The 16,947-nt window shown below is 53.1% G+C and overlaps 1 protein-coding gene across 1 annotated transcript; it reads left to right on the top strand.

Annotated features, from left to right (window-relative positions):
* Nucleotides 1-9,284: 9,284 nt before the first annotated feature.
* Nucleotides 9,285-12,732, top strand: LOC101772042 (protein disulfide isomerase-like 2-2). The gene is made up of 11 exons (XM_004968641.2): nucleotides 9,285-9,525; nucleotides 10,269-10,353; nucleotides 10,573-10,670; nucleotides 10,755-10,810; nucleotides 11,004-11,121; nucleotides 11,225-11,252; nucleotides 11,378-11,469; nucleotides 11,704-11,860; nucleotides 11,951-12,075; nucleotides 12,192-12,291; nucleotides 12,376-12,732. The coding sequence occupies exons 1-11, from the start codon at nucleotides 9,353-9,355 to the stop codon at nucleotides 12,442-12,444; spliced, it is 1,101 nt and encodes a 366-aa protein (XP_004968698.1). The 5' UTR covers nucleotides 9,285-9,352; the 3' UTR covers nucleotides 12,445-12,732.
* Nucleotides 12,733-16,947: the final 4,215 nt, after the last annotated feature.

Consider the following 16,947-nt stretch of genomic DNA (forward strand, 5'->3'; position numbering starts at 1 on the left):
AAGATGATAGAACAGATAAATATCAGCCGATGCAAGCTTAATCAAGGCGGGATAACTGGTGAATACCGTAGATCGAGACAGAAGCGATGCGCCGTAAGTCAAAGATCCAAGATACTCGATAACTGGTAGATGAAACTAGACGAAACCATAGCGATGCGCCCGGTGGTTAAAGCCTAGAACACCTGATGACGAAACTTGCAGCTCGCTGGAGATCGAGGTCGATGCAGCCCAGCTTGCTAGAAGGAACTCGTCGAGAAGCTACATTACTCCTACTCCTAGGGCAACGGCGTGAAGCCGAAAAGGTAAATAAAAGATAAATGTGTTGTATATTGATCGTGTGATGATTCTTTACAATGGCCACGTCCCTTTATATTTATAGAGCGGACGTTACATAATTGGCATCGAACCACGCACAAGGCAAGTCACGTGCACAATCTTTTCTAATAAAAAACTCTATCTCTAACTAACTCAACTCTATCTCTAAAATATTTTATTCTATGAAACAACCTCCCGTACATGCACAGATCGGCCGCATGTATAATTATTCTGGAAGCCTCCCACGCATGGCATGCAAAGTGCACCAGAATCCATGTTGTATATTATAATCATTTTTATCCATACGTGCTGGCCCTTCTTTTATATCATCCTTGCCTCTTCTTGCCGATCAATCCAATGAAGCCGATTTGGACTCTGTGCCCATGTGCACGCATGCTAGCTTCTTATTGCTGTACGTGACTCCAATTATCTTGTACTCCGAATTTATAGGATTGGTCAAAATCCGGTGTCAACAGAGACGCAATCAAACTGCTTGCCATTGTCAACTGTTAGCTCCCTTGGGACTCCAAACCGACAGACAATGTTTTGCTAGAAAATTTTTTGTACCGAAGCTGATGTGATGATGGCAAGTGGTTTGGCTTCGGCCCATTTGGTGAAGTAGTCTATTGCCACTACTGCAAATCTATAATTTCCTTGTGCTGCTAGCAGTGGGCCAACTAGGTCCATCCCCCATCTCTGGAGAGGCCACGAGGGTGGGATGAGCTGGATGGGGAGTGAGGGTGCATGCGTTTGCCTTGCTATTTTTTGGCATGCCTCACAGCTTCGTACGAGCAAGTGTGCGTCCGTGTGAACTGATGGCCAGTAGAATCCGTATCGGATTGCTTTTCCTGCTAGAGCCCTTGAGCCAATGTGGGTTCCACAAAAACTGCCGTGTATTTCTTTGAGCAGTTCGCTGCCTGTTTCATAGTCGACACAGCGAAGCCATGGTGTTGAGATGCCTGTTTTGTAGAGTTGCCCCTCGATGATTGCGTAGCCCCTTGCTCTTTGATTTAGGTGTGTGCGTTCGGCCTCGTTCTGAGGTTCGAAGTGACCTCTAAGGAAAGCCATTATGCTTGCGCACCAGCTGTAACGCTGGATGGCGTTGACGGTGGCTGGATCTTCTTCTTTGATCGAAGGCGAGGTTATGACTTCGTAGAATGTGTCGGGTGGGATTGGCTCGCCTTCTGCTGCTGCTTTTGCAAGCTTGTCTGCGTCGTCATTTTGTGCTCTTGGTATATTTTTTACATCAAAACCCCTGAAGTGCTTTTCCATGGCTCGGACTGCCTCAAGGTATTTAACGAGCTCTGGCTCCTTGGCTTCGCTGTCCTTCTCGATGTGATCACGGATTACCTTCGAGTCCGTTCTGACGATGAATGTTTGTTGCCCTATGGCTTTCATTTTCCTTAAGGTCAGCAGCAATCCCTCGTACTCTGTGGTGTTGTTGGTTGACTTCTCGGTTGGTGGGAAGTCTAGCCTTGCTGCATACTTGATTCTGACGCCTGTTGGTGATGTGACCACCGCTGCGATGCCTGCTCCTTTGCGGCACCAGGCCCCATCGCAGTGGATGACCCATGGTGTTTCAAGTTGTTTTGGCTCCTGCTTAGGCGAGGTCCAATCGACCATGAAGTCAGCCAGTACTTGCGATTTTATAGCTGTGCGCCTTGTTCCCAGTGAACTGCGTGCCGTTGTCCATGATGATGGAGTTGGGGACTCTGAAGCGGTGGATGATGTCGGTGAAAAATTGTACCGCCTGCTCGGATTTGATCTGCGTGACGGGTCACGCCTCGATCCACTTTGAGAACTTGTCAACGGCGACAAGCAAGTGGGTGAAGCCCCCGGGCGCCTTCTTGAAGGGTCCCACGAGGTCCAGACCCCAGACTACGAACAGCCACGTGATGGGGATGGTCTGGAGCACCTGTGCAGGCAAATGGGTTTGGCGCGCGAAGAATTGGCACCCCTCGTAGGTGAGCACTACACGGGTGGCGTCGGCTACTGCCGTCGGCCAGTAGAAGCCCTTTCGGAAGGCGTTCCCAACGAGGGTTCTTGGCGCGGCGTGGTGGCCGCAGGCCCCAGCGTGGATGTCCTGAATCAACATCTTTCCCTACTCGATCGGGATGCAGCGCTGGAGGAGGCCGGTGTGGCTCCGCTTGTAGAGCTCCTGGTCGATGATGACGAATGACTTGGCATGACGTGCAATCCTACGTGCCTCCGTCTTGTTCGTCAGGAGCGTCTCGCGGATGAGGTAGTCGAGGTACGGGGCTCTCGAGTCAGGCAGGGGGTCGGGCCCTACTGCCGGGTTTGCGTCGATCTCCATGACTTCGGGGTCGGAGGGATCGGCCTCCGGGTCCAGGCCAGATGGAGAGTCGCCGACCTTTCAAGGGTTAGCGTCCGAGTCTGGGACAGGTGGCGCGTTGCTGACCTCTCCCGGGTTGGCGCCCGAGTCTAGGGCAGGTGGTGTGTCGCCGACCCTTCCTGGCTCCTTGTAACGGATCGAGGGCTTGTATTGGTCGCTGATGAAGACGCCGTCAGGGACGGGCTTTCGGCCGGATGCCACCTTCGCCAGTTCGTCAGCTGCCTCGTTGAAACGCCTTGCGACGTGGTTGAGCTCTAGTCCGTCGAACTTGTCTTCGAGCTTGCGGACTTCGTTGCAGTACGCCACCATCTTGGGGTCGTGGCAGCTCCAATCCTTCATGACTTGTTCGACGACTAGCTAAGAGTCGCCTCGGATGTCCAGCCGTTGGATGCCCAGCTCGATGGCGATGCGAAGCCCGTTGAGGAGAGCCTCATACTCAGCGACATTGTTAGATGCAGGAAAGTGGAGGCGGATCATGTACCTCATGCGCACGCCGAGAGGAGAGACGAAGACCAGACCCGCTTCGGCGCGAGCCTTCATCAACGACCCGTTGAAGTACATCGCCCAGTACTCCTGCTTCTCCGGTGCCAATGGCATCTGGATCTCCATCCACTCTGCGACAAAGTCGGCGAGGACTTGGAACTTGATGGTCGTATGGGGGGTGTAAGTGATGCCCTGGGCCATGAGCTCGAGCGCCCACTTCGCGATCCGTCCCGTGGTGTCTTGATTCCGGATCACTTCACCGAGAGGAAATGACGAGACGACCGTGACGGGATGGGAGGTGAAGTAGTGGTGCAGCTTCCTCTTCGTGATGAGGACGGCGTAGATGAGCTTCTGGATCTGCGGGTAGCGCGCCTTGGACTCGGAAAAGACCTCGTTGATGAAGTACACCAGGCGCTGCACCTTGAGGGCTTGTCCCTCCTCTTCTCGCTCCACCACCAGAGCCGCGCTAACCACCTGGGTGGTTGCCGCGATGTAGAGCAGGAGTGGCTCCCCGTCGGTTGGTGGGATCAGGATCGGGGCCTTCGTCAGGAGGTTCTTGAGCCGGTCAAGCGCCTCCTGGGCTTCAGCGTTCCACACAAAGCGGTCGGTCTTCTTCAGGAGTCAGTAGAGGGGGAGCCCTCATTCGTCGAGGTGTGAGATGAAGCGGCTCAGGGCCGCCAGGCATTCCATGACGCGCTGAACTCCCTTTATGTTTCGGATCGGCCCCATGTCACTGAGGGCCGCTATTTTCTCCAGGTTGGCTTCGATGCCGCGCACGGAGATGATGAAGCCTAGTAGCATGCCCCTCGGAACCCCAAAAATGCACTTTTCGGGGTTGAGTTTGATGCGCTTGTCTCTTAGCCTTTCGAAGGCTAGTTTGAGGTCGGGGACGAGCTAGTCGCCTTTCCTGGACTTGACTACAATGTCATCAATGTAAGCCTCAACGGTTCGCCCAACGAGGTCCCCAAAACACTTAAGCATGCATCGCTGGAATATAGCCCCCGCGTTTTTGAGACCGAACGGCATCTTAACGTAGCAATAGGGGTCGAAAGAAGTGATGAAAGAGGTCGTGAGCTTGTCGAACTCTTTCATCGCGATTTGATGGTAGCCAGAATACGCGTCAAGGAAGCTAAGGGTTTCGCACCCTACGGTTGAGTCGACTATCTGATCTATACGTGGCAAAGGAAACGGATCCTTTGGAAAGACGTGCCGACGGTGATGATCCCGTTGGGCCCCGACAGCTTGAGCTTGAGGTAGGTGTAGTTGGGGATGGCCATGAACTTGGCGTAGCACGGCCGCCCCAATATGGTGTGGTAGGTTCCACGGAAACCCACCACTTCGAAGGTGAGGATCTCCTTCCTGTAGTTGGAAGGAGTCTAGAAAGTGACGGGCAGGTCGATCTGCCCGAGAGGCATCGCCTGTTTCCTCGGCATGATGCCGTGGAATGGCGCCTTGCTGGGGCGGAGGCGGGAGTGGTCGATCCCCATGGCGTCGAGAATCTCGGCGTAGAGGATGTTGAGGCCGTTGCCTCCATCCATGAGCACCTTGGTGAGGCTCGTTGTGCCGACGATGGGGTCGACGACGAGCGAGTAGCGTCCTGGCTGCAGGACGCGCCCCGGGTGGTCGGATCGGTCGAAGGTGATGGCGTGTCCCGACCAGTCGAGGAAGGCCGGTGTAGCGGGCTCGGCCGTGTAGACTCGCAGCGCTCCAGCTTCCAGCGGCGCTTGGAGTCATAAGCCGCCGGCCCGCCGAAGATCATGAAGCAGCCGTCCACCTTGGGAAAGCCGTCTTCCTTCTCCTCCTCATCCTTCTTCTCCTCCTCGGGCTTTCGTCTCCGGTCGCCCTTCACTGGGCTGCCTACAAAATACCTCTTCATGAAGTTATAGTCTTTGTAGGCATGCTTAGCGGGGAACTCGTGGTTCGGGCATGGTCCCTCGAGCAGCTTGTCGAAAAAGCTGGGGGTGCCCTTAGGGGGCGGCTGTCCCCGCTTGTGCTCAGCAACAGCTACGAGGGGGGCCTCGCGCCGCTGCTTGTTCTTCTTCTTTTGCTGGCGGTTGGAGGTGCCTTCGTCGTCGTCCTCCTCCCGCTTCGCCTTGCCTTTGGAATGATCAAAGATCGCCCTGACGGCCTCTTCACCCGAGGTGAAGCTGGTGGTGATGTTGAGGAGCTCCTCCGTGGTCTGCGAGCCCCTTCGTCCCAGCTCATGGACAAGGGGCCGGTAGGAAGTTCCTGCCAGGAAAGCTCCTATGACGTCGGCGTCCACGACATTGGAGAGCTCGGTGCGCTTCCTGGAGAAATGCCGGATGTAGTCCCGGAGGGACTCGTCTGACCCCTGGCGGCAGCTCCTGAGGTCCCAGAAATTGCCAGGGCGCATGTACGTGCCCTGGAAGTTCCCCACGAAGATCTCCTTCAGGTCGTTCCAGCTACGAATCCGACCCGAAGGGATGTGTTCCAGCCAAGCTCGCACTAAGTCGGCCAGAAAGAGCAGGAGATTGCGGATGATGAACAGGTCATCATCCGTCCCACCGGCTTGACATGCAAGCCGGTAGTCGCTGAGCCACAGCCCGGGGTTCGTCTCCCCAGAGTACTTGGCCACGTTCGTGGGCTGCCTGAAGCGCGTTGGGAATGGCGCGTTCAGGATGCGTGCGGAGAAGGCCCTGGGCCCCACTGGGTCGGGGCTCGGGCTGCGATCTTCTTCGCTGTCGTAGCGGCCACCACGGTGGATGTGATAGCCGCGGTCCACTCCCTCCTCCCTGTCCGCGCGGGAGCGCCTCCGCGCATCCAGAGTGTCGCGGGTGTCGTGGACGGGGCTGATGCGCTGGTGAACGGACGGAGCTCTGCCTCCTGCGGGCGGCGGTGTCCGTCGACCAGGCGCAGCTTGGTTCGCCCTGGGGGGAGGCTGGTGGACAGACTCCCCCCGCCTCTCGGGAGGTGCCATGGGCACTGCCCTGCTGGCGTTTTGCCTGCGTCGCCGGGACGCGGAGCTCTCCGCCTGCTGGACAGCGGCACACTCGAGCAAGTTGCGCACCTCCTGGTGCATCTAACGCTCCTCGAGCATCGCCGGCTCGAGGAGTCGTCGGAGCAGGGCTGCCGCTGCGGCGATATTCTGGCTGGCACGGGCGAAGAGCTGAGGGCGATCTTCGTCCGCGCAAATGCGTTGCTGTACGTCGCGCGCTCGTTGTTGTGACCCGCCTTTGTTGCGGGTGCGCTCGACCTCCTGGTGGGGCGCCGCACGCGCTGCCGACTGTCGTGGCCGCACCGAGGCCCTGGCAAGGGCCCCAGTTGTAGCTGCGGCGCGCGGTGGGGGAGTATGCTTCCTCCCTTCAGCGCTGTCATCGTTGGATCCCTCGGAGTGCGTGTCGGCCATGAAGCATTCGCGCGAGGGGTGGTGGCTCCCGTTGTTGGAGCCGGTGTCGGAGGTTGTCCTCGTCACGCCCACGAGCTCGTTGCTCGCGGGCGGCACGGTCATGGACCGCGCTAGGAGGCGACCGTGGGTCGCCGCGGCATTGCGCAGCCCGAAGGGCCGCTCCTCCGAAGGAGGCCCCGTGGCGTGCGCCTGGCTGCTGGCCACTATCCTGGCGGTGGAGCCAGAGACGACGGGGCGATCGGGCAAGACAAGGAGAGGGATCAGCTTGATTCCCCTCCCCCGTGGCGAGTAAGTCCAAGCTCCTGAAGCGGACGAAGGAGCCCGGAGCGAAGCTGGCATCGCAGCTGGCATCGCGGTGATGTACGCGCAAAGGTCCCCTACCTGGCACGCCAATTGTCGTTGTCAAGATTGGCGGATCAAGACTACGACTAGTAAATTTTTTTTATGCGCGTAAGGCTTCGGATGGTGGCAAGAGGAGACACGGGGTTAGACTGGTTCGGACAAGGAAAACCCTACGTCCAGTATGAGGAACTGCTCATGTTACCCACGCAAGGTTTGTAGTAGGGGGTACAAACGGGCGAGAGAAGGAGCTGGTCCCAAGTCTCTTGGGTGTGCACTGATGCTCTAGAGGTGAGTGTGTGTGTTCTGTTGGCTTTTTTCAGAGTTCCCTGTCTCGGGGCCCCTGGTTCTCCTTTTATAGCGCAAGGAGGGTTCAAGGTTACAGGTGAGACCGGGTGTCTTGGAGAAGTAAAAGAGATAAGCTAAGTAAAATAAAATACAAGGAGAGGGACAAGTCCCCAGGTCGTCGCCTCCTGCTCCGGCCTTCGGCTCCTGTCAGCGCAGCCACCGGAGGAGGGCGGCTCCCGCCGGATCTTGTCGCCGGTCCTCCAGGTGACCGTCGCCGCTGGGCATGATGATGGTGTCCGGTCGTGGCAACTGTGCACGTTGGGGAAGACGGCTGACCCCTGTTGTCCTGCTTACGTCCCGTGGAACACGGACGTCACGTCCCTGTCGTCGGATACGTTGGGTGCGAGAACGGGCGGCGCTCCCTCCTGTGCCGGGCGGCGCATGCTATGAGTGCCCTATGGCGAATCAGGGGGAGCCGCGGCGACTGCAGCCTGTGCGATTGTGGCTACAGTTTTCCGCCCAGGTACTTGTGGCGGGTCACGTCGAGGGGCACGGGCGCCTTTCTGCGCGCCAGAGCCACGGCGCATTTATGGCAAGATCGGTGGGGGGGCCACGAGATCCGCGCCCTCGTCTGCCGGCCTGCGCCCGAGGTGGACCCTTGTCTTGTGGGCCCGGATGAGTCCGACCCCCTACGCCCTGGGTCGGGCGAGGCGAAGCCTTGCGGCGAGGGGTCGGGCACACCCGGCCCTGGGATCGTGGGTCGGGCGAGGCGGAGTTTCGCCATCGAGGGGTCGGGAGTGTCCGACCCCGGGGCCCTGGGTCAGGCGAGATGGAGTGGGATGTTCCCTGCCGATTCTGGGTCGGCGGTAATCATCGTTACCGCAGGTGGGCCTGGACCGTCATGATTGTTGTTTTAAGGGGCATTAGAAGGTCGTTAATATTTCCCCCAACAGTACTACTATGGGACTATGAAAGTGCTATTTAAGACAAAACTACTCATACATTTTTTATATTTTTAAAGAAATTTGTTTCTAAACCAGCTAAGAATTGAACATAATTTAGCACGCTAAATTCCTTTTCTTGTGATGGAACCTGCACGCATGGATTCAAGTTTTTGACTCGTTACGTGCGATTCAATTTTTTCTAGATTTATTAAAAAAATTCACTATGCTTTTAGTGGTGTGTATATGTGTATTGTACTATTTCATAAAAAGGGTTTGGAAAAATTAATAAGATTTATGGTTGAAATGCCATCATATCCATATTTGTGACCGGAATAACACGCTCATTATTTCCTTTTCTAAAGACCGAAATTTAGGTTTTGCAACCAAAATTTAGGTTTTTGCCACGCTTCGTTTGCTGGAAAGAATCTTTATGTTTAGATATTTGCTGACAAATGCTTCCCCATCTCAAATTATTATTCGTTTTAATTTTGTTAGATATATGACTTTTGATACGTATGTAGACATATTATATATTTAAATGCATGGTAAAATATCATATATTTAAATGCATGGTAAAAATTATGAAGAAAAAGTTAAAATAAGCAGTAATTGGGACTGGGACGGAGGGAGTAAAGTAAGATTTGTCAATAATTTGGAGTCAAATCCACTCGGGGGGTGTTTTCTTCCGGTGACTTATTTTTAGCACGTGTCACATCGAATGTTTAGATACTAATTAGGAGTATTAAACGTAGACTATTTACAAAACTCATTACATAAGTGGAGGCTAAACGGCGAGACGAATCTATTAAACCTAATTAAGCCTAATTAATCCATCATTAGCAAATGTTTACTGTAGCAACACATTATCAAATTATGAACTAATTAGGCTTAATAGATTCGTCTCACCGTTTAGCCTCGACTTATGTAATGGGTTTTGTAAATAGTCTACGTTTAATACTCCTAATTAGTATCTAAACATTCGATGTGACGGGTGCTAAAAATAAGCCAGTGGAAGAAAACGGAGCCTCAATCAAATCAAGGCCCCAGGAGCTCAGACTGCCCGTCGCAGACCTTCGCTTATACGGTACTCTACCGAAACCAGGTAGGACCGTAGGAGTATAAGAAAAACGAGGCGTATTTATGATTTACTTTTGGAGGATTTTTTTTTTCGGGTTTAAAACGACGAGTCGGGGAGAAGCAGCAGGAGACTTCCCTTGGTCAGTTTCGCCTAAACCTCGGGTCCTTCCCTGACCAGACACAGCCATGGCGATCTCCCAGATCTCCCGCGGGACCCTGGCCCTCCTCCTCGCCGCCGTCCTTGCCGCGGCCCCGGCCGCGCTTGCGGACGGCGACGAGGTGGTGGCCCTCACCGAGTCCACCTTCGAGAAGGAGGTCGGGCAGGACCGCGGCGCCCTCGTCGAGTTCTACGCCCCCTGGTTCGCCATCATCACCCCCTTCCTCTCTCGCCGGATCGACGCGCAATATAGATGGGTCGGATCGGATCCGTGGTTGGGTTGCGGACTCTAGATCTTCATCACGCAGCTGAGTGGGTCGGTTCGGTTTAGCGGCTGCTGCTGCTGGGATTGGGGGATGCCGAGGAGGCTGTAGTTCTCGAGTTGTTTCAGTTTGGGGTCAGAAAGTTGGGTGGGTTCTTTCTGTTGGATTTTCCTTTTGGAATTCGCTCAATTACCGTTGGGATCCGCTAGGAGCACAAACTGTAGTCACGGAGTTTGGATCTTTGGTTTTCCATATCTTTCGTTATGAATTGATCAGGTTGTCTTGAATTTTCTGCATACTTGGGAAAATTAATCCTGAATTAGTTATCTTACGAATGGTGAAGTCTGTTTATTTTCGTTATCAAACATGTTGCATCGGCTCAGGATCCTCACTTCCCCAGTATGATGTTTGTTGCCAAAAACTGGAGGGAAGATGTCCCCTCGGGGCATTTGATAGGTTCTTAGTGGGGTGTAAGCTCTAGTTGGAATTACTTACTGTTGCTTAGACACTACAAGCAGCATAGTGCTCGCTTGTTAGCAAATAGTTTTACCTTCTGAAATTGGTACTGCATTTGAATTTCTATTATTTCTGCGTATCTTTTTTTCAAAAAATATTCTGTGTATCAGCATTTCAGTACCTCAAAGAATATCTGATTCAGTATCTACCTATTTTATTTATTCAGGTGTGGTCACTGCAAGAAGCTTGCTCCTGAGTACGAAAGACTTGGTGCAAGTTTTAAGAAAGCTAAATCCGTCTTGATTGCCAAGGTATGAAGTCTTATGCCTCGAGAATCATATTAGTTCTCTCCCTGATATAAATATCCTAGAGTTCGTTATATATTCATTTTGTCATTCTATACCACAAAAGATGGACTAGAAAGTGATAGGTACTTGGTGCATGCATAATCATGATAATTAATTGCCTTCTGCAGTTTGTGGTTTGAAAATGTCATATGATATCATCTTTAACCCCAATTCTTGTTTTAGGTTGATTGTGATGAGCACAAGAGTGTGTGCAGCAAGTATGGAGTTTCTGGGTATCCAACAATCCAGTGGTTCCCGAAAGGATCCTTGGAGCCCAAAAAGTGAGGCTACACAACATGAAACTTTATATTTTCTCTGTTTTCCAAGTTTCACGAATCTTGACAGAAATTTCTTTGACAATATAGGTACGAAGGACAGCGCACTGCAGAAGCCCTTGCTGAATTTGTTAATACCGAAGGAGGTGGGATTAACTACCTCTAGATTACTGTGAATTTCTAGTTTTACCAAGCACGCCTCTTGCCACAATCTGCTCGTTGTATAGAAAGTAACAAAACCATTTCATGTTTTCAAAAATAGCTAAAAGTATGCATTGTCAAAGCAGTCACATTTATCAATTAAACAATCTCACTATATATGTCGGTTTTGGCTTTCAGGCACAAACGTAAAGCTGGCAACCATTCCTTCAAGTGTTGTGGTGCTCACCCCAGAGACATTTGACTCGGTAGTTCTTGATGAAACGAAAGATGTCCTTGTTGAGTTCTATGCCCCATGGTACGTTTCTAGGTGTTGTTAACTTACATACTGTCTTCTGCATCATCAATCCCTGAACTTTACCTTGTGAATCTAAAAGATTGGCAACTTTTCTGTTGTACAGGTGTGGTCATTGCAAGAGTCTTGCTCCGGTTAGTACATGAGTCTAGCTTGAGTTTATGCCATATATTCTGTTTTAATTTTACTCTAGCAAGCATCGTTAGCAATCTTCATCATTTCTGGCGTGTCTAATCGTATTCTTGTATTTTTTTTTCAGACTTATGAGAAGGTGGCTTCTGCTTTCAAGTTGGATGAGGGAGTCGTTATTGCAAACCTTGATGCTGACAAACACAGGGATTTGGCTGAAAAGTATGTTCTCTATCTTCTGTCCAGATATGCTTTATGCCTGTATCTGCATATATGTATCCCTGTTTGTGTTATATAGTACTGAGGCATGATATTGTTTTCCTGTCAATACATGTAACAAGCATTCATATGCAATACGACATGTTAAGATTTCATTACCTTGACTTGCTCTTCTATATGCAATAATATACTGTACTGTTTGACACATTTGTTTATAATTTGTGATGCCACTTTCAGGTATGGAGTTACTGGATTCCCTACATTGAAGTTTTTCCCAAAGGGAAACAAAGCTGGTGAAGATTATGATGGTGGCAGGGACTTGGGTGACTTTGTCAAGTTCATTAATGAGAAGAGTGGTACCAGCCGTGATACAAAGGGTCAGCTCACCTCAGAGGTTGGTTACATACGCACAATATATATACTGCATGGCTGCACATTCAGGCACAATTCTAACTCGGGCCGTGCTCTGTTTGTTATTTGTTAGGCTGGCCGGATAGCAAGTTTGGATGCCCTGGCTAAGGAGTTCCTTGGTGCTGCCAGTGACAAGCAGAAGGAAATCCTTTCTAGTATGGAGGAGGAGGTAGCTAAGCTCAGTGGTTCAGCTGCAAAGTAAACTCTCACCTCAGTTATTACTTATTTTGAAGCTATTTAATGATCTTAATTCTTGTTGTAATAATGCTATCTGTACAGTGAGTTGAATTTTTTCCCTTGTTTACTTGAATCAGGCATGGAAAGGTCTATGTAACCATCGCAAAGAAGGTCATAGAGAAAGGCAACGACTATACTAAGAAGGAAACCGAGAGGCTTCAACGCATGTTGGAGAAGGTGGGAAACATCTATCTCATTTCCCAGCTTTGTTGATATGTCTCAGTCCAAATTCGGTTACTCATGTTTATGCTCTTTTTGCAGTCCATCAGCCCCTCGAAGGCCGATGAATTTATCATCAAGAAGAACGTTCTTTCAACATTCTCTTCCTAAGGCAAATGGCTGGTTCCATTTTCACGTTTCAGTTATAGGCGAAGTGAACTGCAATATTAGGGGGTGTGATAATGAGAGTTAATTGGTGGTAGAACTAATTTTGGGGGTTTACCTCTAGCATATGTGATATTTATGCCCGTTTCACGAACCGCAGTTCTTTTCCTCCTTGCCCATAGTTTACTTTTGGATGGAGAAATGAGATAGAAAACCTTTGTGACTACAGAACAGAACTTCTTTTATTCCAATAATAAGGCTCATTTTGTGGGCTTTATATGTCTTTTTGGAAAAGCTGAATGCGGCCAGTAACCTGTTTTGGTATGTGTTTACTGCATTCTTGAAGAACGTTTGCTGTAGAGAGAACTGGGAACGTGTGCAAGTAGCAGATGCAGCTAGCCTCCTACCTTGCCATCTCACCCAGCAGCAGCTCAAGTTCTTTCCTCCCCCCCTCTGGTATTTCTCTCCACCGGACAAGCAAGCAGCTTGCTTCTCTTCCAAATCCGAGCAAGCAGAGCAGCACCCCAAGCTGCATCCCCTCCTCTGCTTCTCTCTTTTCTCTGCTTTGGGCGGTACGGGAAGGGTCGCCCTGCAGCTCTGCTCCCGCCGTCCCGCGCCAGCTCTCGCGTGATCCACTCGACCAGCAGCGTGGTCGGCCTCCCCGCCTTCCTCAGCCGCGACTCAGGAGGAAGGTCCATAGGTGCTTGCATTGATGACGGGGACGGGGACGGGGACTAGCTAGAGACCGAGAGGGTCAGTGGGAGAGGATGGGAGGTAGATGATGACAGGCAGGGCCCACGGGTCATGGAGGGGAGGATGATCTCAGCCCCAGGGGCATTTTGGTCGGTTCTTGTGGCAATGCTTGGCAAAAATGAGTAAAAGATTTAGAAATCCCGGAAATGGCATTCAAGCGTATATGACCCTAGTTTGACAATGGCAAAATTCAAATTAGTATGCCGCTGTGCCATCTCTTCCGTCTGCTGGCTCACTGCCTTTTTCTCATCCTTACCCTTCGCACCTGACCTTGCTCATCGCCTTGTGCCGTCATAGTGACTCGCCGCATTGCCATGTTTTGCCCAACGAGGGTCTAGCTGCCCCCTCACCGTCTGCGACATCCTCCTCCGAGCAACACACAACCATCCCTGCGCCCTTTCAGACGTAGACTAGCAGCAGTTCCATCACATGGCTTCAAAATTTAAATGTGATCTTGCAGCTTTCAAATAAAAATCAACAAGGTTCAATGGGTAAGCTTCCGAAAATCAAAATTGCAAACTTCCAAAAGTTGGCGTTGGCGTTGGCGTTGAAGAACAAATTTGGGAAGGTGAGCATTTATGTTCTTGCAAAAACTTCTAGGAAGCTTCCTACGCAACCTCATCTCCGAATTCGCAACCCCGTCAGGCGCAGCAAAAATGGGAAAGTGATCGTGAAGATGCCGCTGCAATAGGAAGGTTCTGACGCGATCGATCTCACCAGATCCCCTCGCATTAACTGCGAGCAATCCAGCCTCCGATCACAGCCTCCGCCCGCAATCATCATTGCAATCTCGTTAATGATCACGGGATCAAACTGCAGTTTGGCATCGGCCAGTCACCGGAATTTGGAAGCCTACGAGGCCTAGCCCCTCTAGCCGTAGCTAACCCCGCCGTGTCTCGTTCGGGCCGCGGCACGCACCGCCTCCCATATATACGCCGGCTCTCGCCCCTGCCTGCCTCGCCAACAACCAATTGCTAGCAGCAACGCAAAGGGGAGGGGAGCAAGCTAAAGCTAGCTTGCGGAGGAAGGAGGAGAGAGCGCGAGGCAGCGAGGCGCGATGGGGCGCCGCAAGGTCTCCATGGGGCTCATCGGCAACCGCCGGGTGCGGGCCGGCACGTTCGGCAAGCGGAAGGAGGGTCTCAAGAAGAAGGCGGACGAGCTCTCCGTGCTCTGCGGCGTCGACGTCGCGCTCGTCGTCGCCACCGCGGACGGCAACGGCGGCGGCGCCGACGTGTGGGAGTCCAATGAGGGCGTGCTGGCCCGGTACCGCACGCTGGGCGCGGAGGCGCGCGCGAAGCACACGCACCGCGCGTACCTGGAGGGCGAGCTGGGCAAGGGGGAGGCCAAGCTCGCTCGGGTGCGCCAGGGCGGGCCCGACGGCCTCGCCCGCTGGGACAAGGCGCTCGACGGCGTCGCCACCGCGGAGGAGGCGCGGCAGCTGCTCGACGCCGTCGACGCCGCGATACGGGCCACGGACGAAAGGCGGAGGAAGCTGGGCATGCCGGTCGACGACGACGGCGAGGACGGCGGCGCCGGGATCGTGCTCGAGGGGATCGCGCCGCTCAATTTCGCCGCCGCCGACGAGTACCTGCTGCACGCGCCCGGAGGCGGCGGCGGCGACGCCAACGACGGCCAGGCCATGTGGGGCAGCAACGGCATCCAGTTCCAGCAGGGCGGCGCCGCCAACATGCAGCAAGCTGGGTACGGCTTCCAGCCATGCATCACCACGAGCAGCAGCGGCGCGGGCATGGAGAGCTACCACCTGCTGATGGCACCGGACATGTACGGCAACGTCGACAACGACAACAGCCGCCTCGCCGACGCCTACCAGCCGTGCGACGCCGGCGCAATGCAGCACGGCTACGGCTTCCAGTGTGCCCGCGCCGGCTACTTCGGCGTGCCTTCTGGCTACCAGATGCAGCAGGTGCAGCCCAATCTGCCCATGATGTGGAGCGCCGACGAGTCGCGCCACGCCATGGTGCCGCTCGAGTACCCCTCCGCTGACGCCGGCCTCAACAACTGCGCGGACACGGCGGTGGCATACGGTGGCCAGGGCGTCGGCGGCAGGTCCTTCGCCATGGGCGCCGGCGGCAACTTCGTCAAGTCGCCACCAGCGCTCTCCCTCGCCATGGGCACCGGCGGCGGCAACTTCATCAACGCACCACCAGCAGCCCCCTCCTACACCATGGGTGGCAGCGGCGACAACTTCACCAACGCGACGCCAGCCCAGCCCCTCGCCATCAGCTACGGTGGCGACCTGACAAGTGCCGGCAGGTACGCGGCGCCGTGGCATGCGGCGGCCCCGATGCCCCAGCGCGCCGGCGGCGACCAGAAGCCCGGCATCGAGCAGCTGCATTACCTCAGTGACCTGGAAGACACGCAGCTGCACCTCTGGGGAAACTAACCTTCCTTCCAGTTCGTTCCACACTTTAGCAAGTACTAGTGTCTAGCGTTACAGAGTTGATCAATTTCAGCTTCTCGGCTAGGTAGAAATCGGGCAAAATTATGTCATTTTTGTACCGTCTGCTTGGTTTTACGGTGGAATCTTGCTAGCATTTAGGAGATTGGACAATTTTAGGATTTACTAGGAGTTTTGTTAGCCTGGGGAAGTTGCAGCTATTGTTCCATGGAACTATCCTGCCAATTATGCAGATATAGGGGGTGTTTGGATATTAGTTGCTAAACTTTAGCAGTGTCATATCGGATGTTCGAATGCTAATTAGGAGGGCTAATTATAAAACTAATTGCAGAACCCTGTGCTAATTCGTGAGACGAATCTATTAAGCCTAATTAATTCATCACTAGCAAATGGTTATTGTAGCACCACATTGTCAAATCATGGACTAATTAGGCTTAATAGATTCGTCTAGCGAATTAGACTCCATCCGTGTAATTAGTTTTGTAATTAGCATATGTTTAATACTCCTAATTAGCATCCAAACATCTAATGTGACAGGTGCTAAACTTTAGCAGGGAGTATCCAAACAGGGCCATAATCATATAATACATACAACAGTACTCTTTTCTCTCCGAGCATTAATCGAACATCGGATTCAAAGGTACAACTTGTTTGGCAGGCTGCCGCTGTGGCTGAAATGAATCTGGTTGTGGCTGCTCTCGTGGAGTGGCTTTTTTCTCTGGCTTATCTGATTGGAAAAATGTTTGATAAAACAGCTTCTCATGTTGTTTAAAATGGTGGGAAAAAGTGAAATGTCCATCCTACCCTTTTTCATTTCTTTTTTCTCTCCCTATTCTTTTTTCCCTCTCTCTTTCCTGCCTACTCTCTCTTCCTTATCCCCGTTTGCCTCTTCCATTCTTCTCCGTCCACCGCATAGGCGCACACCACCGTCACCACCTCTACCCTGTCGGCCGCCTCCTCGCCCACCGACTCTGCCGGCCACCCACCACCCTCGGCCCCTTGCGTCGTCGCTGTCCTCTGCCTTCCCGCGCTCGTGGGCCTCCTCGCCCGCGCCACTGTCACCATTCACCTCCCCTGAGCTCGCGGGCCCTCTCGCCCGTGCCGCCGTCACCCTTCGCCTCCCCTGAGCTCGCGAGCCCCCTCGCCCGCACCACCATTGCCCTACGCCTCCCCTGAGCTCGCGGGCCCCCTTGCTCGCACCGCCATTGACCCCACCCCTAGCTCCCTATGCTTGCCGGTGGCCTCGCCCACGCCACCGCCGTCTCTCTACGCCTGCTGGTCGCGTCACCATGGCCTCCATCCTCTCCTCCCTCCTCCCACCGGCGCCTACAGCCCTA

Source organism: Setaria italica, chromosome V (assembly GCF_000263155.2).
Source record: "Setaria italica strain Yugu1 chromosome V, Setaria_italica_v2.0, whole genome shotgun sequence".
NCBI classification, from domain to species: Eukaryota; Viridiplantae; Streptophyta; class Magnoliopsida; order Poales; family Poaceae; genus Setaria; species Setaria italica.